General features: G+C 38.6%; 3 protein-coding genes across 4 annotated transcripts; 2 read left to right on the top strand and 1 right to left on the bottom strand.

The window, feature by feature from the left end:
- Window positions 1-3,119: 3,119 nt before the first annotated feature.
- LOC105051724 (methylthioribose-1-phosphate isomerase) lies at window positions 3,120-8,939 on the bottom strand. Of its 2 annotated transcripts, XM_073243660.1 has the most exons (10): window positions 8,784-8,923; window positions 8,597-8,652; window positions 8,072-8,168; window positions 6,431-6,586; window positions 6,175-6,274; window positions 4,873-5,015; window positions 4,664-4,769; window positions 4,263-4,401; window positions 3,907-4,175; window positions 3,120-3,443 (listed from the first exon to the last, which is right to left on the bottom strand). In XM_073243660.1, exons 3-10 carry the CDS (start codon window positions 8,125-8,127, stop codon window positions 3,363-3,365), a joined length of 1,050 nt encoding a protein of 349 aa, XP_073099761.1. In that variant the 5' UTR covers window positions 8,128-8,168; window positions 8,597-8,652; window positions 8,784-8,923; the 3' UTR covers window positions 3,120-3,362. The 2 variants fall into 2 exon arrangements, with proteins under 2 accessions (XP_073099761.1, XP_073099760.1); XM_073243659.1 differs by lacking the exon at window positions 8,072-8,168 and having other exon boundaries at window positions 8,784-8,939.
- Window positions 8,940-13,636: 4,697 nt separating this feature from the next.
- On the top strand, window positions 13,637-17,864 carry LOC105036725 (uncharacterized). Its single transcript, XM_073243415.1, has 5 exons — window positions 13,637-14,118; window positions 15,393-15,490; window positions 15,563-15,628; window positions 15,843-16,507; window positions 17,482-17,864. Exons 1-5 carry the CDS (start codon window positions 13,739-13,741, stop codon window positions 17,491-17,493), a joined length of 1,221 nt encoding a protein of 406 aa, XP_073099516.1. The 5' UTR covers window positions 13,637-13,738; the 3' UTR covers window positions 17,494-17,864.
- Window positions 17,865-22,926: 5,062 nt separating this feature from the next.
- LOC105051725 (pentatricopeptide repeat-containing protein At3g13880) lies at window positions 22,927-26,529 on the top strand. Its single transcript, XM_010932302.4, has 2 exons — window positions 22,927-24,799; window positions 25,221-26,529. Exons 1-2 carry the CDS (start codon window positions 23,076-23,078, stop codon window positions 25,972-25,974), a joined length of 2,478 nt encoding a protein of 825 aa, XP_010930604.2. The 5' UTR covers window positions 22,927-23,075; the 3' UTR covers window positions 25,975-26,529.
- The last annotated feature ends 450 nt before the right edge of the window (window positions 26,530-26,979 follow it).

Here is a 26,979-nt window from a genome sequence, read left to right as displayed (position 1 = left end):
AGGAGTCAGTATTATATTTCAATTTTATTCACATGCTGACCATCTGAATTTTATTCTCATGAGGAGCTCTAAGCCCTCATGAGAGGATTCATGAGGGATTTGGTTGGATTTCGCTCTGGTAGCGATATGTTAGTTTTGTAGGCTAAGGCTGTGATCGTAGTGAGATAGAGAGGCAAAGGTTGTCTCAGAGCCTGAAAGGAGCTCGATGCATTTAACAAACCAGCTTAGAGCTCGATGTTGTTGAGATTTTTTTTTTCTTTTTTTTTTTCTATTTTTTTGGATACATATGGGCAATCACACCGTTCAGGTACGAGAGTAGTTCATAAAATCAGAGTACAAAAGATTCTACAGAATCGATGGGCAAGTCTGACACCGTAACTGAAAGATAAAGAACAATTCAGATATCACAGAGAAGTGAATGAGTCTTTAGCTGCTTCGTGTTGTTTTAGATCTACCCAATAATGATGGTAAAATCTTTCTCAATGAAAATCCTCTTCGCTAGCAATTTCTGTCTGATATAAATAATGCCTGTTCAGATGGCATGAAGCTCAACTCTTGAGATGGAAAGCTCAAAAAGATAAAAACTCTTCACTACTAACAATCTGGCATCCAAAACTTGGATGATAAAGCCTACATCAACCCTATCATCTCTGACCCTACCATCAAAATTCATCTTGACAAAGTCCGCACCACCCCTACCATCTTAGGAGTTAGTATTATATTTCACATAAGCCCTCATGAGGAGTCAGTATTATATTTCAATTTTATTCACATGCTGACCATCTGAATTTTGAACTAGTGCCGGCACCTTGCTTGACGGGAATAGTTCATGATTCATGTACTAGATATTTGTACATGGCCTCCCATGAGGAGTCAATATTACATTTCAGCCATTAAAGGCCTATTATGCGAAAATAGTTAAATTTGACAGAATGAAATCCATTATTTGGATGGTTGTACTCCCTGTTGCAAGTCAATTTTTTGGGTTAATAGAGAGATATTGGAATCACTTAACTAGCATGGACATTGTGGATATGCTTTGCTTTTATGGGTCTCGAGTTCAACCATGAATCCTTTTCAACACTGAATTTGTTTGGGGAATGAAAATTATATAGTGGTGGATTGACTAATAGTTCTGGAACAAAGTGACCTGGATTAGGTTTAAGATGCAGATTGGCAACATGATTCAAATTTTTGAGCCCTATCAAAATCTATGGACGAGTCATAATTTTTGGATAATTGGATTCCTTTGGATCGCCTAATCCACTCAATGAATGCCTACTATAGAGTAATTGTCCGGTTCGCCAAATCAATGGCATGGTATGGAAGTCATGGTGTCGAAGTCCTTCCTGTGATTTATTGGTAGAAGAAGACAGATATGATGGCAAAGGATCTTTTATGCATCATGGTTGTGAGGTCGAATGCTTGAAAAGTTTTGGCTAATCTTATTTTACCTTACCTCACATGAGCTATTTGCTGGTCCTAACTTATCCAGCAAAAGGAGGAAGAACAAATAAGGAGAAGATAATAGAAGTGGAGGAAATCAACCAAGGGTTTGAAGAGGGAAAATAAGAACCACTATCAGCATCCAGTGACTACCAGTATGAACAGAAATGACATTTTTTGTGGATAAAAAGCATGCAAAACATGAGTATTTGATGTAAGACTTCTCTTCTAATTCCATAACATAGAATGCTTGTGCTTAGAAATCACTATTTTCCTACATGGAGCAATCCATGTGAGGGATTGACGAAGTTGTCTAATTTTTGCTCTATTGGATATAATTATATTTACAGCTGTGGAGGGTCTGGCATGAATTACTTCTATGCATTTTGCCTCCTAAAGATGTCATCACTGTAGATGAACACAAGTATTTTGTTTCCAAAGATGGCATATGGGGATCAGATGCAGTGAGTTTTACAACCTGCATGAACACAACTCTTCTAAGTATTCCCAAAAATGGCATGGAAATCCTTTATCAAGATGACATATTCATGAAGATCAATCATAAAGGATTTTGTTTCCAATTATGGCATTAAAACCCTTTGACATGCATGAATACAGACCATTCAGGATTTTGTTTCCTTGAAGGGCATGGGTACAATCGCATGCATACACCAAGACCATATGCATGAACACAAATATTTCAGGATTTTGACTCCTTGAAAGGCATGGAACCAAATCTTGCATGCATAAACCTAGAGTACATGCATGAACACAAATCTTTCAGGATTTTGTCTCCTAGAATGTCTTGACAGTAGTTACAATATACATGCATGAGGCAGATCACGAGATTCTATTTCCTCAGATGACATGAAACCCATCAGTTATCATGACAGAGATGCATAAACACAGACTGGCTTTTATGTTTGTAATACAATATGTTAGGTGCCCCAATGGTCTATAAGACCAACCCCTACATGCTGCTTGTCCTTTGAAGGCCCAGCTATTGTCGGATGGTCCTTCCTTGTGTGCAGTCCGGTTAGGTTGATGACCAACTTCCAAGTATCTAGATCATCCATCCTATTTAAAAAAAGGGTTTTAATTATCCAACCCTGTCTAATTTTAACTGTCTGGAGACAAGCCAGTCAAACATGAACATGAATAATGAAGCAGGTTGGGTCAAGGGCAACCAAACCAAGCATATCAATTAAGAACCTGGGTGTGTATCATGCCTGGTGCCTGATCTTAATTCAAGGGAACAAAAGAAACTGTTCCAATCCAAACAAAGAGATTATTGTGTTGATGCTGATCCCTTACGACTTGAATTAGAGGAAGAACAGGCAGAGTGCTCATGAAAAAAGTAGAACCCAGGAGACCACATAGCATTTTCCCACAGAAATGGGGGAGAGAAAAGGCAATGAGAGCCATAAAATTCAAAAGAGGTATCATCATGCAACTATAGCTCTTCATAATAGGAGCCATTGTACAGTGGTAAAAGCCAGCATCTCTATAAAAACATTGAGCAGGTCCATCATTAAGTTTAAGCAAAACAGCCTATGGCCGAAATATATATCCCAGAAATGTTTCATGGTGCTAGGAACATATTCAAATACTTTTTGGACCAATCAAGTACTCTGCAGTTGAGTGAGCTCAGTTCATAACTTACAAGAACAATATCTGGCAATGATCCATTGTATTAAGCCTAATTCAGTATACATACATCCACAATGTTATATTTTATGCAACAGGACTACAAGACTCATTAAAAAACAGGGAAAAGAAGAGGAAAGCTAAGCCAGATGTTTTTGTTTCATCCAAGAACAAGAGAGCTCCATGGAGCACCAGCATTGATGCATACCTTGTTGGAAAATGCTCATATCAGCAGCTCTTCTCCATGTGCCCATCAAACAAAAAACTCTCTATTCGATGTCGTTACCTTGTGCTTTCTGTATAAAACCCTTTATATCAAAAGCATCGGCAGTGGCCTTTGTGATGACACCCTGAACACAAAGTAGAATAACATTTAAACACCATGGAATTTTTGATTCTAGCAATTAGCTGTAATAAACTTTTGTTGCGACTAGAGGAATAGAAAGCAACAGAAATAGGCCTCATCGCAGAATTCACAAATACATTATACATGGACTACATGCTCCATCAGCATGGTTCCATTCACAGGCTAATCTTTCTGGGTGTCAATCTGTCCAATTGGCAGAAAATCCATCAACCTCAGAACGTGATTGAAACTTTCTAGATATGAGCCAGAAAAGAAGAAAGAACCAGAAACTATCAGGAATTCCTTCCCTTCCAAAGAAAGGAAACCTTGCTTCTCTGGATGGGCATCCCTTTAAACTCATGAAACTTGGAGGAAACTTTATCAAAATGCCACTACTTGTTCAGCTCAAACAAAATACCAGTTAACAAGATAGTTGAGAAATCTTGGTGTGTAGAACAAGAACAAACCTTTTCTGTTATAATAGCTGTCATCAGATTAGCTGGGGTAATATCAAATGCTGGGTTCCAGACAGCAATCCCAGATGCAGCTACTTGCTTTCCAAGTCCTCCATCAGAACATAACAACTCTTTCGGTGATCTTTCCTCTATAACAATTTGTTGCCCAGATGAAAGTGAGAGATCAATAGAAGTTATAGGTGCTGCCACATAAAATGGTATCCCATGATATGATGCAGAAACAGCAAGGCTGTAGGTTCCAATTTTGTTGGCAGTATCACCTACAAAACAAATTAAGCACAAAGTGAGATTAAAACTTGAATTAATTCCAAACTATATCAACTTTTAGTCCTTGTGTTGGTAGTTACCATTTGCAGCAATACGATCAGCCCCCACAATGACTGCATTAACACGGCCAGCTTTCATCAGTGCAGCAGCAGCAGAATCTGTTATCAAAGTTGCAGGTATCTCATCATGAACTAATTCAAAGGCTGTGAGCCTGGATCCCTGAAAATTGGTGAACCTCATAAACACCAATGTAGGTAAATCAAGATAACAATCTGGACACTGTTTAATAGACATCCAGTCAACAGAAACAGTTTGGGCAAGTTAAATATCTATGGTAGGATATTAATATGAATCATAGAGATTTCAGAACAAGCAAGGAAAAAACAGCAATGAGTTTACTGGCAAAGATCCACTAAAAACAGTCCAGCAAATTTGAGGGAAAAAAGTAAAAACCAAATAATTTGGAGGATTGAACTATTGCCTGGTTAAATGGTCGTGTTTCAGTGCAGAAGGCTGTTTCTAAAGATCCTCCAGCATGAAGGGCACGGATAACCCCCAATGCAGTTCCATATCCAGCAGTTGCAAGACTGTCAACAGACAAAGATAGAGCAAGACCATTAGTGAAAACCTCACTAAGCTATGTCTATTGTAAAACTAAAAGAAACCAGAAGACTGGTAAACTTGATAAACCTGCCAGTGTTACAATGAGTTAAAACAGACAGCTTTCCTGAGTCTTTTAGCTGGCATGGAAGAAAGCTAGCTCCATGAAACCCAATTGCTTTGTTATCAGCAACATCATCAGTAAGCATGGTTTCAGCAGCATCAATATATGCCTGATGGGAGAATAAAAAATACAGCACCAATAGTTAACAGGAGACCTATCATATTAGTGGTGCAAGTTTTGGAAACTAGAAAGAAAGATGAACATACACAATCAGCAAAATAAACCAACCATAAACAAAATAAGTTTGAAAAGTAAGTTTTGTTAATATGGTTAATAAGAGATTTCAGGTGCCAGTTTTAAGGAACAAACAAGCAGTAAACAGAATAGCTTATAGTATAATACTGGTTTTGGCAACAAAGCGAGTCCAGATTATGATTTTGTTTTGGGGGTACTTCCTAGAACCTACTGTGTCAAGTTATTAGATAACAGTGAAAAATTACAGTAGTGGCTGATTTACTCATAGAAGCCCATAAGAGAAACACTAATATGATAGGGTATGATATCAAAGGCAACCGCATGGAGCAGAACATTTCACTCTCAAGGGAGAAAGTCTAAGCAGAGCCACAACAATTGATGTGCTTGATGCCATATTAGAGGCACTATCCTCTGAGAAGCCTTTACATTGTCTCTAGTGGCATATGTGAAAAAGCTGATAAGCAAGAGTAAGCCTTACAATAGCCTTTGAGTTTTCAGTTTAAGCCAATCATCTAAAAGAAGTTCATGACCTCAGGAAGATTATTAGTCTGCAAGGACCACATTTAAGGTCCTTTAACATTTTAAGCTCTTCCATGAAAGGGTGGTTTCAACTCACCACATCAAAGTAGTATTGACATGCACTCCATGTGCACAACCAAATGAACTAGAAGTCTAGAAATGGATTCCCACAAACATTCATCTAGGATTTCATATGTTTTCCTGCAACCGCATCATGCAGACTCTAGAGGGCATTAAGAATGGATCATGTACCAAAATGGTTGTAAAAGAACATTAAAGCAATGCATGATGGGACAAGGATGAATGCAATAATAACCTGCATCAGTTTTCTAATTAAGTTGGCCTAGAAAAAACGTTGATCTATACTCTAAAGCCTTCTATGTTATTCTATACTCCAATTAAGTCAGCTTAGAACTACAAAAAATAACAGAAAAGTTATCCAAATGTCAGTCAACAAGACCTTAGAGTCCATTTGCAAAAGACAAAAGGTCAAGCACAGCTGTAACATGGAATCACAAATATGGTGCCTCACAGATAGAACCCACATAACCCACCTGAAAAACAGTTTTGGCCTCAGTAGCAGTCTTGGCAGTCTTTGACACAATATTTTGAAGTTTTGTTGAAGCATCTGATAGATTTACAGCGGTTGGTCGGCTGCCAAAAAATTGAGCCTGGATTAGGTATGGTGGGGAATTTTGCTACTAAGAGAACTAAAACCAAATGTGACTGTAGAACCATAGTTCATAACAATGATGGTCAACTCATCAATATTCACAAGAACATCCGCACTACCAACTTGGATAACATTACCTAGAAACAAGGTACTCCAATTTCTTGACAAGGAAAGAAGCTGCATCCCCTGATGTCCCAGCAAAATCAAGGTTAAACACTTCTACAGCTAAGGAGAGGGCTGCCGCTATCGCAATTGCAGGTGCACCACGGACAACCATATCCCTAATTGCATTCCTGAAAAATTGAAAAATGAAAAATAAAAAAAAAGAGATAATAAATGGAATTTGCCCAAAAGAAAAAAAAAATGGTAAAAGGAAAGCAGAATGGAGAGCATGGATTTGGTGGGAAACACATAAGTTAGAGTAGCAATCCAAATTGAATTGTAAAACAAAATCCTCCAAACAAATATACTTAAAAAAGAAACGTTACAGCTCAGCAACAGAACCTCAAGTCCCATCAAGTAGAATATGAAGCACACTCTTTGCTCTAAGAGACTGAGACTAATCACTGCTTGTAGAACTTGCAAAACAATAATATAATGTTCGGCTCTAATCAAAATCTGAATCTGACATGGTAAAAATATATACACATGGCAGATCTATTCAGCCTAGGATGTATCTATGTGGTGCTTTTTAGGAGTTGAACGTCCTACAGTTCATAGGGAGGAAATCCCAATTAGCTGCTTATACAGGGCCAACTCATTTACCCAAACCATTCAGCATGCCCAAAAACTAATAAATTTTAAATTTTTTTTTTGTTTAGTTGAAAAGTTCCAATAGTAAACAGCTTGTTCTCGCCTTCCAGTTACCCTCCACCGGAAAAGGAATCACCTTTTACTTTTATATGACTATTTACATCAATCAGGCTCTCAAACTTATAGTCTTCATGCAAAAACACAATTTTGCGAATATCCTGCTTAGGAAATTACTGCTGAACGACCCACACAATTGAATGGTTTACAGCAACAACAAAAAAAGTGTTGCTTAGGTCCACAAAAATAATTTCCTGGATGTGACGTAGCCAAAATATAGGCATGCAAAGAAATGTAAATCTATAAACCTCAAGTAAAATTATGATTTGGTGGATACTCTGATCATGCAAAAGACCCATGTCTAACATATATGCTTGCTACCACAGCAAACCACCATACGAGTCTTCTCCAAAAAATGGTATAATATGGAAGTTGTTGTGATATAGAGAGGGCTTCTTTAATCCCACATCGGTTATGAGTCAAGAGGAAAAATGACTTATATGGATTGGAATCTTCTCTCCCAACGTGAGGCGTCTTTTAAATAACAAAACCATGAGGTTCTAAATGATCAAGGCTCATTGAAGCCTAAAGGCCCATTGAAGCCTAAAAATGATCATGAGTTAAAGCGAACAATACCTCACGTATGCGGAGGCAGAGGCATAGGCCAACCATCTGAGTCATTCGACCTCTTGACCCATGACCACAACATTAGCGCCGTCTGTGAGAATGCCTCCTATCCACACATACTTCCTTTTGACTGGAGGGTTGTGTTGTAGTGTAGAGACGGCTTCTTTAGTCCCACATCGGTTATGAGTCAAGAGAGAATATGACTTATATGGATTGAAACCTTCTCTCCCAACGTAAAGCGCATTTTAAAGGACAAAACCGTGAGGCTCTAAATGATCAAGGCCTATTGAAGCTTAAAGATCCACTGAAGTCTAAAGATGGTCATGAGTCAAAGACAATACCTCATGTATGCGGAGGTGGAGGCCAACCATCTGAGCCATTCGACCCCTTGATCCATGACCACAACCGGTCACTGTGGATCCATTGATATTTTTCTCCCTGTCAAAAAGGTACCTTTTCCACTTCTTGTAAGTCTATATAAAATGCCTGCAGCTTTAGTTGAAACAAATTTCTAATTCATCTAATTTTGGCTGCTCTTCGACTAGGAAAAAAAAATTCTCAAAGCAACCTCAATGCTAGAATATGAGCTAAGATACCACTCTTAAAGTTTCAATTTTGATTGGAAACTGGAATCCACAAATAGAACCAATTTCCGTATAACCTGTAAGCATTCAAAACAAGAAAGCTAAAGAGAACACTATTCACTCAAAGTGAGGCCGGCAAAGATTCAAGTTTGATTGAAAACGTAAATCCATTAACACAACCAGTTTCTCTAAAAGCTAAAATTTTCCAAAACAAGGACTACATAACAATTTTATCAAACCAAACACTCTCAAAACTCCGCAATACGTAAGGATTAAACTTACCATCCATCGGTGGCATCCCGGACATCCAAGTACACGGTCTCTCGAGGAAGCCTTCTCTACAAACAACACCAAATCCAACCATTTAGATTAAGAAAAAAAGGGTATTTCAGATGATTAAAGCTTCCAATCTGAATCAAGCAAACAAATTAACAAAGTAAAGGACAATCCAGAGAGAGAAGAAGAGGACCTGGTCCAGGAGGCGAAGGGATCCGCGCTCGTAGCAGATGGACTGCAGAGAATCGCTCTTGCCATTGGATTCGACCGCCATCAGAACGCCGAATTCTGATGCTAAGCGGAAGCACCAAGAGATGGAAGAGAGCCGGGGAGCCCCGGCTCTCATTTTATCTAGGAGAGAGATGGGAGCAACGTAAGTGGGGTGGTCGTGGGCCCCACGAAGTGCGGTGAAATTGGAGGCGCTGATGTAACTTGGTTAAAAAACTCGGTTCGGGATTCGCGTGACGCGTCGGCGCACAAAGATTCCCCATAACGCAGGGGCCTCCCCGCGAGCGATGGAACGAACCTGGCCCAATTATTGACCCAAATTCACGTGAGCGTCATATGCACGTGCAGAGGAAAGTTTGAATAAATATTAAATAAAGATTTAGCAAATTAGGTTATAGAATAATATTGGAGAGCGGTGCCTTCGTCTAATAATTTTTTTAAAAAAATAATTTAGCTTATAGAATGAGATACGTACAATCTTTTGCGTAGGAAATTATTATTGCTACTGTTTTTTATTAGGTGGCCTGGATTTGAATCCTTAAATGATATAGGAACATCGTATCTTATTTCCTTCAGTTAGGAGCATGATTGGGCTGCTAGACCATGCATGCGAATCCTGAACAACTACATGTGTGTCAATAGATTTGTTTAGAGATGCTACATGAGATGGCCAGGCAATAAAATTTGCATGTAGTGCTAACAGATGGTAGATTGGTGCATTAATTACAGATGTATTTACACACTTTGGATGGTACAGCATGGTTATAAATTTTTTTTTGATAGAAATAAGTAATAATAGGATATCTAGTGTTATACAAATGAAAACAATAATGAAGCCAGAACGTCATCCTTCAGAAGAAAAACTTATAAGCAAGCAATTTAAATATGCTTTAAGAAACTAAATCTACAAAATCATATGTTGAGCAATCGCAATCTTAAAGATTTAAAAGGCTTTAGATTAACTAAAACAATGCATATAACTTTAACCAACAACATCCTCACGATTGTTTCACCAGATTTTTAACAAAATAATTTTATTATTTTGTTTTGAGAAGCATGCTATGCTATTATTCTTTTAACAATAATAGATTAATAAAAAAATTATTATTTTGTTTCAAAAATAAATGACCAATTAAATTCTAGACTGGGATGTCGTCGGTGCGGTCATTGTTAGTAGATATTGACATCATAGTTGAAAGTCCAAGCCTTAGCCACTATAGGCCATGCCGCTTGACACAAAGTTGGCTTCTATCATGAACGCACATGATCTTCTTTTATATATATATATATATATATATATATATATATATATATATATATATATATATATATATATATTGTGTCGCCTCTAGCCTAGTTTAATGTTAATTGCTTAGAAATGAGCACAAGGCACCATATATATAACCAATTTTCTTTCACATATTTTATCACGCTTGTCCACCGACAGATCGACCATACTTCCAACTTAGACTTCAAATGTCAAACTCTGACATTTTATTTTCTTGCATCAGAATACAAAATACTAGACCCAAGGAGAAACTTATGTTCTATAACATCTAAAGTGAACCTTGATATGTGGTGGAAGAGAGCTGTCCGGGACAAAGACTTATCCATAAAATCTAAAGTGGTCGCATACACTGGTGCGCAAGAGAGAAGGAAATAGGGGGTTTGTGGAAGGGAGTGTCAATGAGATGACTCTACTGATCCTCTCCTTCCTCCTACTCTTTTTGGTGCAGATTCTAGTTGCATTGGCATGCATAAAGGTAAAATGACACCTTTCAAAAGTCTTCTTCTGTTGCAGCGAGCTGGCGCCGGAGGGTGGTGAAACATCTATAATTCCTAGCATTGTGATAGTAGACAACATGGAGTAACAAATGCTAGAGGTTGTTGCTCAAGAACTGGATGTCGGATTTGGTCTCCGAATTAAGACTGCCAAAGATGATGATTGTGATTCTGATGAGGTTATTAACAAAGCATGGAAGTCTTACCCAAAAAAAAAAGAAAAAAAACAAAGCATATGGAAGTGGCTGCTGAGAACTGATGATGAGTCCATGCTGAGAAAAGCCATATATGCAGTTAAGATTTCTAAAGATTAAGTAGCTAAGTTGTTCATGATGGTTGTGTTTTATTATGGGTTTCATAGGGTGCGAAAGATGACCAATTGTAGTGAAGCTAAATTCAACAGAGATGGAAGCGCTGAGTTTATTAATTTATGGAGCCATGAATCAATAAGAGAGCTTGAAGGGTGGAAGGTGTGGTTTATTCCAATCTTGGTCTACACTAACAACATCCAAGATGTGAACAATTGCTTCGGTGGTGGAAGCCGGCCGCTTCGTCTGGTGGCCCTGAGCGTCTACCAGGAGATGGTGGAGGAAAATTGTGCTATATGTAATTGATTATTTAAGAGGAGCGGTCCATTCCCAAATATCACTAGAGCCCCCCAAACCCGGGAAAACATGGGATGTGAATTTAGGTCATTTTGTATAACTATCAAAATCTTTAGCCGCTTAGTAAGAATATAAATTTTAATTATTATTATTATTTTTTTAGTGAGAAATATTAAAGGATGACACAATTTGGTTTGAATCTTTGATTTTACTTTTCAATGTAGAGAGATGCCAATTGATTGTGAAAAGTCCTATCGATTAATGATTAAAAGTGTTAGCAGATGTCATGTACCACCATATCTACGCTACAAGTTTACGTTGCAAATTTTAGAGGGAGAGAGAGAATTGAGACCAATCATTCAAACAGATGGGAAAAAAATAATGAGTTTGGATATTAATAAAATCTATAGAAGGGTTATTTATCGAAACTTACTCTTATCGGTTTATTAGCCATAAGTAGATTTATATAGAGGAATTAGTAATGCGTCAGAAAAAATTTGATACAAGAAGCATTGAATATACTTCTTGATAATAAAAATCGATCATAATAAAATTTATAAACCATTTTCATATGTAATTGAATATACGGAGAGCACAGACTCATATATGCCTAACACCTTATTTCCATTTGAATATACAGGTTCTTATAATAACAATATCCTATATTTATCCATAATTTTTAAATTTAAAAATATATGAAATTAAAATAGAGTATATTCATCAAATCTATATTAAGCAATTTTAGTTGGACTATGACCATCCATCAACCGTTCTCCTCCCTTCAACAAACCACATGAATTGCAGATGCCAAATACCAATAAGTGTACTTATAAACATGGCTTAATTGCTTGATATGTAATATTTGTTGGAGTTTTAATTTATAAAAAAATTTAAATTTTAAAAAAATAAAAACAACCTTATCCCCTATTTGTTAGTTGTTTCAAAAATTTTAAAATTCTTTTTTATTTTAGTCCTACATTAGATATGCGGAAGCAAGTCTTCTTGCTTAAATAGAATTTTTTTTTCAAAAAGCCTAATTTGGGCTTTGAGGTAAGTTGGCTAGTGACCACGTGCTTGCTCAACTTAGGTGTATGCTAGTTGCGAGTCTTAGAGCAGTATTTTTATATTTATTAGTTTTTTTTTCTTAAAATTATAAAGACTAAATCAGGCTACGACTGTTAGCAAACAACTCTACAATGATTAACACCGTGTTCTCTATCCTCCTTAAGACCTGCATCACCCTCTCTCTCTCTCAGCTTATAGACATAGAATTCCACATCCATATCTTTACCACTAATGAATATTGGTCCCTTTTTCTAGAACACCCTCCTTTTTTTCGTATGTAAGTATTTCAACCTGGCATCTTGTTGTAAGATGTTTGACCAAATGTCTATCAGCGACATTCCTTTTTTTTTTTTTTTTTTTCAAATTTTTTTGAACACTAATATTGAGTTTCTTCTAAAATCAATAATTATAACTTAAGTTGTGATATAACTTTAGTTGGAATCCAACTTCAACCATTGAGCTTCAAACAACCCCTTGGCTATTTTCAAAAATTTAAAAATAAAAAATATTTATATTCAAAAAAATATATAAATAAATTTTTTATATTTAAATTTTTTAAGATATAAATATGACAGTAATGGTACTAAGATGACCATAATGACAATATAGCTTTAATGGTGGTGATTTTAGTGGCAAGGTAGTGCTACGGTGAAGGGGCCAATGATAATGGTAATAAAGATGGTGATAATAGTACACTTGAGATGTTACTAATGACAAAATAGATAACAATAGAGGCCATCTGATGAAGACAATGATAGAAATAGCAATGGAGATGCCAACGGTGGTGGTGACTGCGGTGGCGGAGATAATGATGGTGATGATAGTGATATTGATAGTAATGATAATAACTATATCCAAAATAATGTGATGAGGGTATTAATGGTGATAATAAAAATATAAATTTTTTATTTTAAAATAATTTTAAATTTTTTTAATAATAATAAAAATAATTTAATAGAATAAAAAAATCTCTAATTAAAATAACAAATAAACTTGGGACTTATTAGTTACTGATAGCTCTTTACCTTCTTTTTCATATGTTCGTATCTTCAAAATAAAAAAAAAAATATAAAAAAAAATTTATATATTATAGATGGTATAGAATTATGTGCATCATCCATAATAATTGATTTACGTACAGAATTGAAGTGAGATGTATAAATTTTTTTTTTTTCATCAACTCTGTATAAAAATTAATCATCATGGATGGCGCATGCAGTTCTGAACCGTCCGTGGTGGTGCATAAAGAATTTCTCTAAAACATATCATGGGGATATGTCTATAACCTATTCCGTAGCAAATCGTTGTAGACTGTAGTATGTCTATCATCTATTCCGTCGATCACGTGTAGTGACGCGATCTTACATGCCAATTGCCATGGCCTGGGTTCTATAATACCCGACCGTTCGTTACCTCATTTCTGCCGCTCTAAAACCCTAGTTGCTCTCTGAAACCCTAAATCCCGGCCATGGCGCTCTCTCTCCGCCTCCGCCGAGCCCTTGTCCTATCCTCCTCCCTCCTTAGAAGTCGTCCCTTCTCCTCCATCGCCTCGTCTTCTTCCCCTCCTCTCCCTGTCTCGCCGCCCCGCGCCGCCCCGGCGCTCCTCGGAAACTCTAGCATTCGGCCCCATTATTGCATCCAGTCTCTCTCGTTCCGGTCGTCGGCGATGGTCTCTGACCGCTGGGCGGACGGCGGCGAGGAGAGGAAGATATCGCCGGACGAGATTTTGTTCGAGGGTTGCGATTACAACCATTGGCTTATCACAATGGACTTCCCCAAGGACCCCGCTCCCACCCGCGAGGAGATGATCGAGACCTACATCCAGACCCTCGCCAAGGTCGTCGGCAGGTTAGCCTTAATTCTTCTCCTGGATGTTATGAAGTGATCTTGGTTTGTTCTTTCTGTTAGGGAACCAAGCAAACAAATTTGCTGGTTAAAATGGACATTTTCCGTTTGAATTGGATTTCTTAGGTTTCTTATAATTGTAATTTGATTGTAGGTTTTCGATGGTTCGCATATAAATGATGAGATAGATGGTCGAATTTGAATAGATATTTGCATTTATCACATGGAGTATACTGGTTCGATACTGTCTTATGGATTGGAATGCTTGATATTTCCCCTCGAGTTATATTAGTTCTGTTGCTGTTTAGTATGAGCCACCATTTGGAGCCCAAATAATGGTGTGGGTTTAATCTATCTTTTTGGCTATGGGTATTTGATTTATTATTCAACAGCCTGTCCGGTATTGCTTCAATTTGCTGTTTTGGTTTTGAAAAACCGAAGAAGAAAAATAAACTGATTGAACACAACTTGTATGATGAAGCTCTTCTGTTTTTTAAATTGTTTGTAAACTCTTATAAGCTTTTGATAGCAAAGATGCATTGTTTTCAAAAATAGTGAGATTTGGAAGGAATGGGAGAAATTTTGTGATCTTCAACGTCAATCTCCATGTTGTATTTTACTAATTTGTAGAGAAACAGAATCACAAACAAAACAGGCCATAATTTAGTTTGTCTGCAGATTTTATTCTTGAAATGTTAGTAATGGAAAATTTGAACCTAATTTCTGATTCAGTTGAAAATCTAAAATGACCTACATGGTTCTATAAATCTTTATTGTGGATGGAGCTATCTAATAATCTCAGTCAACATAAATAAAAATTCCTTGCTGATTAATTGTGGATAGCTTGAAACTAGTTCTATGTGAAATGATGGAGTACAATTTCGGTTCTCTAATGCTTGTAACAGTCATTTGATTGGGCTCTCATACCTATGACACTTCATGATTATGCAGTAGCGAAAGCCTTTATATATATATATATAGAGAGAGAGAGAGAGAGAGTATGCTAACATACTAATTGATTTTAGTATTTGGCTATTTTTTAAGAAAATAAATTAAGATGCATATTAATTTTTAAGCAGTAGTGCTTTGTTTTACATCATGATTTGGTCCAATACTCTTAATACTTCAGAAATAAGTTCTCTTTTAAGAACATGATTTGTTTCTTGTTGCCGCATCTTCTTTTTTGATATTTTGCCTTCTGACCTCAACTATATTTTTGGTTATCATATAATGGACATCGGTATTTGGAAAGTATTACTCCATTCTTGATGTTGCAGTGTGGAGGAGGCGAAGAAAAGAATGTATGCATTAAGCACCACAACCTACACTGGTTTTCAAGCTGTAATGACTGAAGAAATGTCGGAAAAATTTCGAGGTGAGTCCTGTCCTCTTATGGGAAGCTTGAATTTAGGATTCAAATGCTTACAACCGACATTGTTGTAATCAGGTTTGCCTGGAGTTGTCTTTATTTTGCCGGACTCATATATTGATCCAGTAAACAAGGAGTATGGAGGTTTGCTACTTTCCATTCTTTATTCTTATTATTTATGTTTGCAAATTCTGATGAGTCCTCTCATATTGTGGACTATGGGTCAAACATGTATAATGTTTGATTCGAAGTTGTAGTTTTAAAAGCAGTGAACCAGAACATTTAATTGATAAGACAGTTTGGTAGCTTTTATATGTTGATTATATGTGCATTTGCCTTTCGTCCCGAAAAATTTCAGGAGACAAATATGAGAATGGTGTTATCACTCCAAGGCCTCCTCCAATTCAATATGGAAGGCAAGGAAGACCGAGAAACCAAAACAGGTATGACCGGCCAAATTATAACAGGCCGCCACCACAAGGAAACCTGCCACCTGGGAACCCAGGCTATGTTCAAGGAGATGGAAGAAATTATGCTCCACAGCAGAACTATAGCCAGGGTGGACCAGATGGAAGGGGCTATGGTCCACCTGGAGGTAGAGATTTTCCTCCTGGAGAGAGAAGGGAATTTGGGCAAGGTGAACGAAGGGATTATGCACCGGCTGGGGGAAGAGATGGTTACCAGGGAGAACTGAGAGATCCCATGCCTTCGTATCAAAGAGATTTTAACCAAGGAGATCGAGGTAATTTTGGCCCTTCAGAGCAGAGGAACTTCCCACAAGGACAGGGAAGAGATTATAGATATGGTGGCTCCCCTGGTTTTGGAAATTATGGGCAAAATCCAGGCCCTGGTTATGGAGATTACAGACAGGGATCGGGTCCTAGTTACAGCGGACAAGGTTATGGTGGGGATAACAGACAAGGAGCAGGACCTGGATATGGGGCAGATCATAGGCAGGGAGGAGGTTCCAGTTATGGGCAGAGCCACCCTGGTCTTGTCGAAGGACAACCACAGCCGTGGCAGGTATGATAGCCATTTAAACTTGTTGAAAAATCCTTTTCACCTTTTTTTTTTTTTTGGTTGTGGTGGCTGGCGGCAGGGGGGGTGGGTGGTGGGGTTGGGGTGGGGTGGGGGCCTTTGGTTGCTATGCTGATATGATTCATTTGCCAACCTTAAGACTTTCAGCTGCACTGTTATGAGGATTGATGATATGCATAAGATGCCATATTTTTGAGTCTGTATGTGTTTACTAATTTTTTAGGTACCTGGTCATGCTGCATTTGGGTTAGCAATGAATGTTGCTTATGAGGCAGTAAGATGTGATTTTAGATGGACTTTTATATGGAATGCTAAAGAACTGAAGAACTGATACACTGATGCAGTAAAACTTAAATTACATATAGTTACCGGAAATTCCTTAGATCCACACAGAAGAGCCCTAAAATTTTTACCGTCTTTTGATTACTAAAATGTTGCTTGTAAGTATGAATTTATCTTTTGTAAATATGTTCACTGTAGGGATTGTGAATTTTTTTCTTGCAGTTGCTAAAATGTCGCTGAAGTGTGAATTTGTCTATCAGAAAAATAAGATTATAAATCCCTTTTTTTCATGCTTAATTTCACTTCCAATGCTATAACTTGTATCTCTCTTTGTTGTAAATCTAAAATGCTGCTGAAGTAAATAGTTCTTGTGGATCTGTAGCTGCAGTTTTGAGAAATTCCTGTGAAATGACACTGATTTTTGTTGGTTATACAGGGTGGTCAAACAATTTAGCTTTAGTAACACTCAACTTTAACAGACTAAAACATTTCAGTAACAACCTAGAAGTTAGTGATCTGTCTGATAATGGGATATGATTGTCTACGGCTGATATATTCGGTTTGTTTTATTGCTTATGTTGGAGCTATAGCTGTAAACTATGACTAGGGTTCTGTTGAAATGATTAATTCCAAAATTCGTTTATTTTAAAATAACATGGCTTCGCTGTGTGACACAGGGGCAGTCTTAATCTATTGATGTGAATTAAGTTGGAAGCAGATGAAATATAAAATTGCTCCCTGAAGATGCATGGCAGGTCTCACTTCATTATAAATTTGTGTTAGTGGTGCTCATTCTAGCTAATGTGTGGCCATTTTGACTTCTGTTAATGGAGCTCATATGTATCTGTTAGCTGTGTCTGGTTTTTCTTTGGTCAGCATTGTGATAAATTTGACGTTCTGTTTCTGCTGATGAGCTTTACGGGACTAAAGAATAAGCTCCTTTACATTCACAGCAGTGATTTTCGGTGTTGAAGTTGTCTTTGGCTGTTATAAAATGTTTATTTTGTTACCCTTGGTTGAAGATGAGTGATCCTTAATGCAGCTATTTGATTCCTGTTTATGTTGCTGCTATTTTGTAAGCCATCCAGCTCTATTCGTAAGGTGACTGACTATATTGTGCAGTTTCTGGCCATGTGGATGCCTGGCCACAAGATGGGACTTTGGTCAATATATTATATTTGAACTACTTTTTCAGATTGTCATCCTGGCTTAATCAACCACGTTGTAAATGCCCGAGGGGCTAAGACTGTTTTAGGTTGCGGGACGAACTAACATGAAATAAACAGGTCAATTTATTTCTAACCCACTGTACGACATCATATGTGATCGAATGGTTTATCCTGGGTTTAGTGCAAAACAAAAATATTTTATTAATTTTTAATTTCCTTTTTACTTGTCTAGCTTTGGGTGGTAGATCAAATGAGTTAAAAAGAAGTCTGTTTATTTAATTTAACCCTCTTTTGACCTTCGTCAAATGCAGCATGGAGCCTCTGATGGCAGGTAAGAATTTGAAAATTTGTACGAGGATCCACTGAACACCATGAATGGTACGTAATGCCACGGGGTGGCAACTCTTTCTTTCGGATCCCTGTTCCGAAGTAGCTGATTCCGTGAGTATGGTCTTGTCTGTTTTTTTGAGGATTAAAAGGAGATATCCACACATTTATTTCTAGGTCTCTGTTTCTTTGAGTATGTTGCGAATTAAAGCGATAGCATCCGCAAATTTAGGCTCATAATGAGTGGAGCGGCACAATTTGAGGCTCATAATGTGTTGAGTGTCTGCGTTGCATGCTGCTCAGGCTTGGCTTGAAAGCTGTTGTAGTCAATCTCTTATCGTCTGTTGTCGGTGAAGAGCATCTATAAAATAAAGTCTTCACAGATCGAAATTATTTTCGACGGAGACCTTCGATGCTTAAGTAAGCGGTGAGTGATGAACAATAGATAAGAATATTTGAAATGGCAGAGTTTCAGTCTAGAATTGTCTTATCCTGCTGCTCATTTACCTTCTCTTTTATAAATGATTCTGATATAACTGTCGAGCATGTGGTCTCATTTTTTATGTTACTAAATTATCGGATCATAATCATAGAGTTAATGGATCATTTATGCCCACTAATGACTGTGATACGTAGTCGATAATCGTTTATAATGGTTAGGCGTATTGAGAAGATAGGCTGACTATATGTCGGTAATAGTAATAAATCGGTAGTCCTGGAGATCTAAATGAACATCGGTCAGTAACTGATATGCCGATGGTTTTCGGTCAGAGGTTAATCAAATTGTTCGTTGCTGGTTGATAATAGTCGATTGTCGGTCGATCAATTGATTGTTAGTCGGAGTAATGTGTTTATATGACCGATTTAGAGTCAGAGTCGGGGGTTGGTTGAATGGTCTCAATAGTTGCTCTCCATTTTCAAGTCCAAGGTGCTCTGACATGTATATCATCACGTGGCTTTACATTAGACGAAGGAAGTTGTCACGCATTGTCTCGAGCCCTGACTCGACTGCTGATGTTAATGACTTTTTGGAATACGAAATATCTTTAGTTATTTTGTTGTTTTGATAGCTGTAAAATCATTATTGAGCTCTCATTTCAGAAAGATAATTCGACATCGGACGATTTGATTCTGACTAGTAGATTTTGGTCACGTGTCAAAATATTATTAACTCTGTGCTATTCACGCGGATAACGGTGAGGTGGCACGATCGAGAGCAGGTGCATCGAACCGTCCGATCAATGATCAGCTAGATGTTGCCACATGTCGTTATCTGAAGAGGTTCAGATTCGACCGATTTCATCTGGACCGTTGAGAGGTCCTATATGTATATAGTCGCTTTCAGTCAGACTTTTACTTTGCATTTATCACTATCCTCTGCAGTGGAAGGTTCTGTCGAAAGGCTGCCCTAGTACTAGGAGCTCCAAGTACCTGTTCTTCTCACCCCTCATTAGTTTCAAGTCATTTTCTTGTCTTTATTCTTGAGTCCTCCTTTTAGGGCTTTTGCTTTAGGGTTTTCTTCTCTTCTCTAGTTTTTCATGACTAGCAGAAAAACTTCTTTTTCTCAGGATAGTCAGTCGGAAAATCCGACCGATGACTCTCCTTCGGATCCGAAAATGAAAACTTCTTCCTTATCCGAATCCAATGTTGAACGGCTCCGGAAACAATATCGTATCCCAGAGCAGTACCAACTTTCCACACCTGGCTCGGATGGTTGGGTAAATTTCTCTCCTTCGGGTCAGATCGTAATTTATGTCGAGGACTTTCGAACCGATTTTCGATTTCAAAATTCATCCAAAATCTTCTTGATTATTATGGCCTCTGTCCTACTCAGCTGGCTCCGAACTCAATTCAGCTGATCATTAGTTTTGCTCTGTTGTGTCATCTCATACTGACTGTTTTTCATCCTTCTCTTTTTTCATCTTTTTTCATCCTTCGTCCTCATCCGAAGCTAAGGATTGGTGGTTTTTCAATCCGAGGAAAGGCTTTTCTTTTATCATCAATCTTCCATCGTCCATTTATGGATAGAAGAACCAATTTTTCTTCGTTTCTTCTTCGTCTCCCTGAGATTTTCCCTCATGCTAGGGTGATCCAAGGACCAGCCCCAATGAGAACAGTCAGGTGGAGGTCGATGATCGGAAAGACTTCATTCGACTGAAAGACATGGCAGTTCCACCACAGCGAGAGCTGATGACCGAACAAGCTCTCTACGATGCCATGCTTAATTCGGTTATTTCTTTAGGTATAACATAGTCAGTTGTTTACTTTTTTGCTTTTGTTTGTTTTTGAACTGTATTGATTTTTTTGTTCTGATTGTAGCCATATAGTCGAGGACTCGAGTGTCATCTACTGATATTCGTCTGCATGCTGTCAAGAAGAAGGCAGCATCCGAAACTGGCCCTTCTCGACCATCGAAGAAGAGTCGGGTCGCCACTCCGTCCGCACCAACGAGGGGATCTGACATTCTGTCGGAGTCAATTTTCGAGCCAGTTTTAGCATTGTCAGCCCCGACAATGCTTCCTGAGATGCCTTCTGTAGAAGATAGGACGGCGGGAGAAGACGGAGCTGCTATAGTACCATGGACGGCTCCATCAGCAGAGGTTCGAACTGCGATAGGAGTCACTGTCGTACTTGAGCAAGCTGCGGCTGCGCCAGTCATTCCTCCGGTGGAATGTTTCGGGGCACAATCGAGTTCCGACTTCCCAGTGTTCTCAAGCGCAAGATTGCCGACCGAGGATCGAGGCAAGGCACCAATGACCTCGATCGATGACGGATCGTCTACAGGCCTTTCAACCCTTGTAGACATTCAGATCTTCGAGGGTGAGTCAGCTCTGGCCAATCCGGCATTGGCTAGGCGGCTCATCGAAGCTGCTCTTCTCCCGATTGATCGGGAGAATAGGAAGAACAGGACGGTCACCGAAATATTTTCTTCTTTCTACCCAATGATACTCGGGATAAGTTCTCTCTCTTTTTTTTTTTTGATTTGGTCTGACTTGATTTATCTTTTGCTTTCAGTGGGCACATGACATGCACAACCTAGAGAAGAGGAAGGTGAGCACCGTGGAGGATGGTGGTTGTGTCTAAATAACACGAAATGAGCTACCGGCTTTTCCACCAGCGTCTGCTGCTACTGTTAGAGGCTTTGAACCGTCTCCATTAATATTTTCATTTACTGCATAAGCGCAGTAATTTGCGCATCCATTGTGACCACAGGACGCGAAGAACTGGGCTCTACCACTAGAGATGGGCTCTGATTTTTGGTATGGTTGATTGTATCATATTTTTCTATCTGGCACACCAATCTATTGCGGTCAATTTATTGTCGCCTATCGCCGGTGAAGAGTACTTGCAAAACAAAGTCCTCACATATCGAAATTGTATCCGACAGGGACCCTCCGATGCTTAAGTCGACGGAGAGTGGTGAACAGCAGATAAGAGTATTTGAAATGGCAGAGTCTCAGCCCAGAATTGCTTTACCTTACTGCTCATTTATCTCTCCTTTTATAAATGATTCTGATGTAACTGTCGAGCACGTGGTCCCGCTTTTTATGACGCTAATTCATCGGACCATAATTATAGAGTTAATGGGTCGTTTATGCCCACTAATGACTGTGACACGTAGTCGATAACCGTTTATAACGGTTACGCATGTTGAAAAGATAGGCCGACTATATGTCGGTAATAGTGGTAAGTCGGTAGTCTTGGAGATCCGAATGAGCATCGATCGATAATTCTGATATGTCGATGGTCTTCGATTGGAGGTTAATTAAGTTGTCCGTTACTGATTGATAATAGTCGACTGTCGGTCGGTCAATTGATTGTTAGTCGGAGTAATATGTTCATAAGATCGATGTAGAGTCGGAGTCGGGGTCGATTGAATGGTCCCAACAAAAGCATTAACATGTACAGTATCAACTGCAGGTTAGATCAAATAAGGGCTTGAGTTGGTTGCTTAGAAGGTGTGCAAGTTCCCTGGGAGCTTAAAACGATATTGGCTTATCCTGTAGCTCGGTCATGAACGACCGGGACTTGCCAAGCCTAAAACCATTCTCATTACTTACTTTTTCCGATTGGACAATCGTTTGAGATTTACTTGTGCAGGCTTGTGTACTAGCTGACCCTGGAATCATGGTTTGAGCTTGATCTGTGCTCTAATTGAATGAGCCACTTAGTAAAGCAGAACTAAAGTGTCCCTGACTTATTTGCCACCAAAAGTGTAAAAAAAAATAAAATGCAATCTCAATGTGGATTGAGTTACGCTTAAATATATTATTTAGATCCACGGAAAGAGAAAATACGTACACATAATCGAGATATATATATATATATATAATTCTAACAATATTTTTATCTAGAAACAGATATTCAAGATAATCCAATATCTCTCCCAAAATTTTCCCGACTGATATAAGAGTAAGATCCTGAAATATCAGCCAAGACAATATCAAAATATGACTGTCTTTTCTAATCCAGTATTTACTTTTTAAATCAAGTTTTGATTACTAAGTATTTAAAATATATTTAAAATGATATAAGTTTCTTATTCGTTTATTATTTCATCTTGTAGAATACTGGCAAGATTCCGTAATGTCTGAGTACATTCTACATAATTGTGTTTGTCACAAATGGTGAGTTAAAATAGGTTGGTACCAACAGCCTGGTTCCAATTCTAGTTCTCCCAAAGCCAAGACCGTCTCATTGGTTTGTTTCTGTACCTCCATATATTTTGTAGCTCCCACACCTCTGTTGCAATTAATAATACTCCGTGAGGTGCCATGAGAACGCTCTGTTTTTTCGAATATCTAATCGGCACCTCGGAGCGTGTATCCTTCTCCAAAACTCCCAAACACTTCACCACCTTTCTCCACCCCCAACCCAATTTAGATCACTCCATGGACAACGTTGCCTACACGCAACTCCTCCAGTCCACCGCAAGTTCCCAATCTCTTATCCACGGGAAGGAAGTCCATGCTCACATGATCAGAGTCCGCTTCAATCCCTGTCTCTTCCTTCAGAACAATCTTCTAAACATGTACTGTAAATGTGGCGACACGACGTTTGCCCGCCGACTGTTTGATAGATTGCCTAAGAGAGATACTGTGTCATGGAATTCACTTATTTCTGGGTATATTCAAACGGGCCATACCGATAGAGCCATGGATGTGTTTGTGCAAGCAAGAAATGCCAATGTTAAGATCGACCGGTTCAGTTATGGTACCATGTTAGGTATTTGTTCTCGTTCCGGTGACTTGAAGCTGGGGAAGGTGATCCATGGGTTGGTTGTAGTTGGTGGATTTCATCAGCATGTTTTCTTGACCAACTCGCTTATTGACATGTACTCCAAGTGCGGGAGGATCGATGAAGCAACGCGTGTGTTTGATAATGCTGCCGAACTAGATGATGTTTCATGGAATTCATTGATTTCGGCTTATGTTCGGATTGGTTTAGCTGAGGATACATTAAAAATTTTGAGTCAGATGCACCAGTTAGAGATGAAGATGAATTCTTTCGCTCTTGGTAGTGTTCTAAAGTCTTGTTCAAGTTTAAAAAGTTCAAAGGTAGTGGGTGAGATGATTCATGGGTGTGTTGTAAAAGTTGGATTGGACTTTGATGTATTTGTTGGCAGTGCGATGATTGACTTGTATGCGAAGAATGGTGCCTTGAATAGTGCAGTCAAGGTTTTTAGACTCATGCCTGATCCGAATGTTGTTGTGTTTAATGCTATGATTGCTGGCTTTTGCCGAATGGAAGTGGAAATAGAAAATGAGCTCATAAATGAAGCATTAGGGCTCTTCTCTGAAATGCAAAGGAGAGGAATGTGGCCCTCAAAGTTCACATTCTCGAGTGTGCTGAGAGCTTGTAACTTGGCCAATGCTTTTGAGTTTGGGAAACAAATCCACAGCCAAGTGTTCAAAAACAGTCTCCAGAGTGATGAGTTCATCGGAAGCGCACTCATTGACTTGTACTCAAACTCTGGTTCTATGGAAGAAGGATTTAGATGCTTCTACTCTGTCCCTAAGCAAGACATTGTTACTTGGACATCCATGATTTCGGGTTGTGTTCAGAATGAGCATTTTGAAAGTGCACTTAGCTTGTTTCATGATATATTGAGCATTGGAAGAAAACCTGATCAGTTCACTATATCAAGTATCATGAGTGCTTGTGCAAATTTGGCTATGGTGAGATCTGGGGAGCAGATTCAGAGTTATGCCATAAAAGTTGGATTTGATAGGTTCACCATTTGTGGTAATTCAAGGATCTTCATGTACGCTAGGTCAGGGGATGTTGATGCTGCTGAGAAGACATTCCAGGAGATGGAAAACCGAGATGTTGTTTCCTGGTCTGCAATGATCTCAACCCATGCACAACATGGTTGTACAAGAGATGCTATGATGCTCTTCAAGGAGATGGAGGATTGCATGGTTGCACCAAACCACATTACTTTCCTAGGTGTTCTTACTGCTTGTAGCCATGGAGGACTGGTGGATGAGGGATTTGGGTAAATCTTCTTTCCTACCATGCCTTCTTGCACTGGTCATTATCCTTGTCAAGTGATTTGTAGGACTTTTTATTCAATGGATAAAATTTTGAACCAAAATTCTATAACTTTTACACTCATACAATTATTTTCATTCATTTCTGATAAATATTTATCCATAAAAAGAATGATCAATTTTATAAGGGAAATTATTTTTGCTCATGTGGAGTCTATCAAGAAGATATTGTCGATTTGGAGAAATTTGCAATAGTTTCAGCTAAGTTTGAAGGGATTTTCCCTGATAGAAGAACAATGAGGGAGAATAGATCTTTTATTTATCAAGCATACCTCATAATCTAACGTTGACAGGGTGCTTAATTTTGCCACTTTTTCCCCTCTCATTAGGTTCTCATAGAGATATATTTATTTTCTGTTATTGCAGGTACTTTGAAAGCATGAAAAGAGACTATGGCTTGAATCCAAATGTGAAGCATTGTGCTTGCATTGTTGACCTTCTAGGTCGGGCTGGGAGGCTGGCTGATGCTGAAGATTTCATATTGAACTCAGGCTTCGATTATGACCCTGTTATGTGGAGGGCTTTGTTGGGCTCTTGCAGGATCCATGGGGACATAGAAAGAGGTGCATGTGTCGCAAAGCGGATAATGGAGCTGGAGCCTGATGCCTCTGCATCATATGTGATTCTGTATAACATGTACTTGGATGCCGGAAAGCAGTCTTTAGCAACAAAAATAAGAGATTTGATGAAAGATCGAGGAGTGAAGAAGGAACCTGGTCTTAGTTGGATCGAAATAGGGGCATCTGTTCACTCATTTGTTGCAGGGGACAAGTCCCATCCCCAGAGTCATGCAATATATGCAAAACTAGAGGAAATGCTATCAAAAATAGAAAAGATTGCTTATGCTAGGACTGAGACTTTGAGGTTCAATGACCCCAGTCCAGAAAAGAGACAAAATTTAATGAACTGCCATAGTGAGAAGCTGGCGGTAGCACTGGGAATGATTGCTTTGCCAGAGGCAGCTCCAATACGAGTGATGAAGAACTTGAGGGTGTGTCAGGATTGCCACACAACCATGAAATTGTTCTCAGAGAGTGAAAGGAGGGAGATTGTCCTCAGAGATCCAATTCGCTTCCATCGTTTTAGAGGTGGTTTGTGTTCTTGCAGGGACTTCTGGTAATAAGAGCTGCCACAGTAAGTGCTTTTGCCAGTAAATCTCAGTTGTGCCATATGCTTTCTTGGTGATACATCTGTCAAAGAGCTTCGAGGATGTTCGAAGAACTTCTCAAAGGCTCCGTAATCAAGAACTCGAGGGTGTTTACAGGTTCTCACAAAACAATGAAACAGTTTGCAAGAGTGAAAGGAGGGAGATTGTTCTCCAAGGTCTGACTCAGATTCACCATTTTAGAGGTGGTTTATGTTGTTGCAGGTACCACTGGTAATTGAATGGGCCACACTTGGATGATGTTAACCCAGGCAACATAGGAAGATTCTTGGTTATATCTAGATTGTGTCAAATTCTTCAGAAGTACTAAAAATTCAGATGATTTTTTTGGCAGAATTGATGTCTGAAAAGATTTATACTGTATACAGAGAGTCTGATTCTTTTGCTCATAAAGGGAGCATCTGGATAAAAGCTTGACAGTGCTATTGGAGAGTATTCTTACAAAAAGGGGACCGCCCTTGGTTAGTAATTGTTTCGAACGGCTTAGTGTACAATATCGAGGAGACTAAATAGCGGCTATTACATTATACACGTCATTTCGATGCCTTGTTGGAGATTAGTTACAAAGCGGGTTCTTTTGTTGAGGAGGACCTAAATAAACAGATTTTGTACCATGTAGAGCTGCAAGGGAAATACTCTCTGAGTGGGCGATATTTGTTTGTTGTAGTTGCAAAAACCGGCTCTCTAGAGTTGTAATACGTAACAATGAAAAGCTCATGTTCGCCCATCAAAAATTGTTAATGCCTTCAAAACCAGCAAGAGATTTAGTATCGGTATTTTTACTGGTTTCACCACTTATATTAATACACTTTTTTTCTTTGAATCTTTCCGACCTTCGTGTTCTCCATCCTATAGCACCTCAGATTTTGTCCATCTAATTTGTCCTGTGTGTCTGTGCTTTTGACTCCTCATGGGCTTCATATCCACACACACGTGTTTCTCGTCGAGCCCAAACGGGCT

The sequence above is a fragment of the Elaeis guineensis genome, chromosome 9, assembly GCF_000442705.2.
Source record: "Elaeis guineensis isolate ETL-2024a chromosome 9, EG11, whole genome shotgun sequence".
Taxonomy (NCBI): Eukaryota; Viridiplantae; Streptophyta; class Magnoliopsida; order Arecales; family Arecaceae; genus Elaeis; species Elaeis guineensis.
Note: the sequence above shows the minus strand (reverse complement) of the source record. Positions and strands in the feature narration are given on the sequence as shown.

Coding starts and splice junctions, on each gene's coding strand:
- LOC105051724 (XM_073243659.1), bottom strand. CDS start 8,936: ATGAGAGCCGGGGCTCCCCGGCTCTCTTCCATCTCTTGGTGCTTCCGC. Junction 8,653..8,783: donor CCCTTCGCCTCCTGGACCAG/GTCCTCTTCTTC, acceptor TGTTGTTTGTAG/AGAAGGCTTCCTCGAGAGAC. Junction 6,275..6,430: donor TTGGAGTACCTTGTTTCTAG/GTAATGTTATCC, acceptor ATTTTTTGGCAG/CCGACCAACCGCTGTAAATC.
- LOC105036725 (XM_073243415.1), top strand. CDS start 13,739: ATGGCGCTCTCTCTCCGCCTCCGCCGAGCCCTTGTCCTATCCTCCTCC. Junction 14,119..15,392: donor CTCGCCAAGGTCGTCGGCAG/GTTAGCCTTAAT, acceptor TTGATGTTGCAG/TGTGGAGGAGGCGAAGAAAA. Junction 15,629..15,842: donor AGTAAACAAGGAGTATGGAG/GTTTGCTACTTT, acceptor GAAAAATTTCAG/GAGACAAATATGAGAATGGT.
- LOC105051725 (XM_010932302.4), top strand. CDS start 23,076: ATGAGAACGCTCTGTTTTTTCGAATATCTAATCGGCACCTCGGAGCGT. Junction 24,800..25,220: donor CTGGTGGATGAGGGATTTGG/GTAAATCTTCTT, acceptor CTGTTATTGCAG/GTACTTTGAAAGCATGAAAA.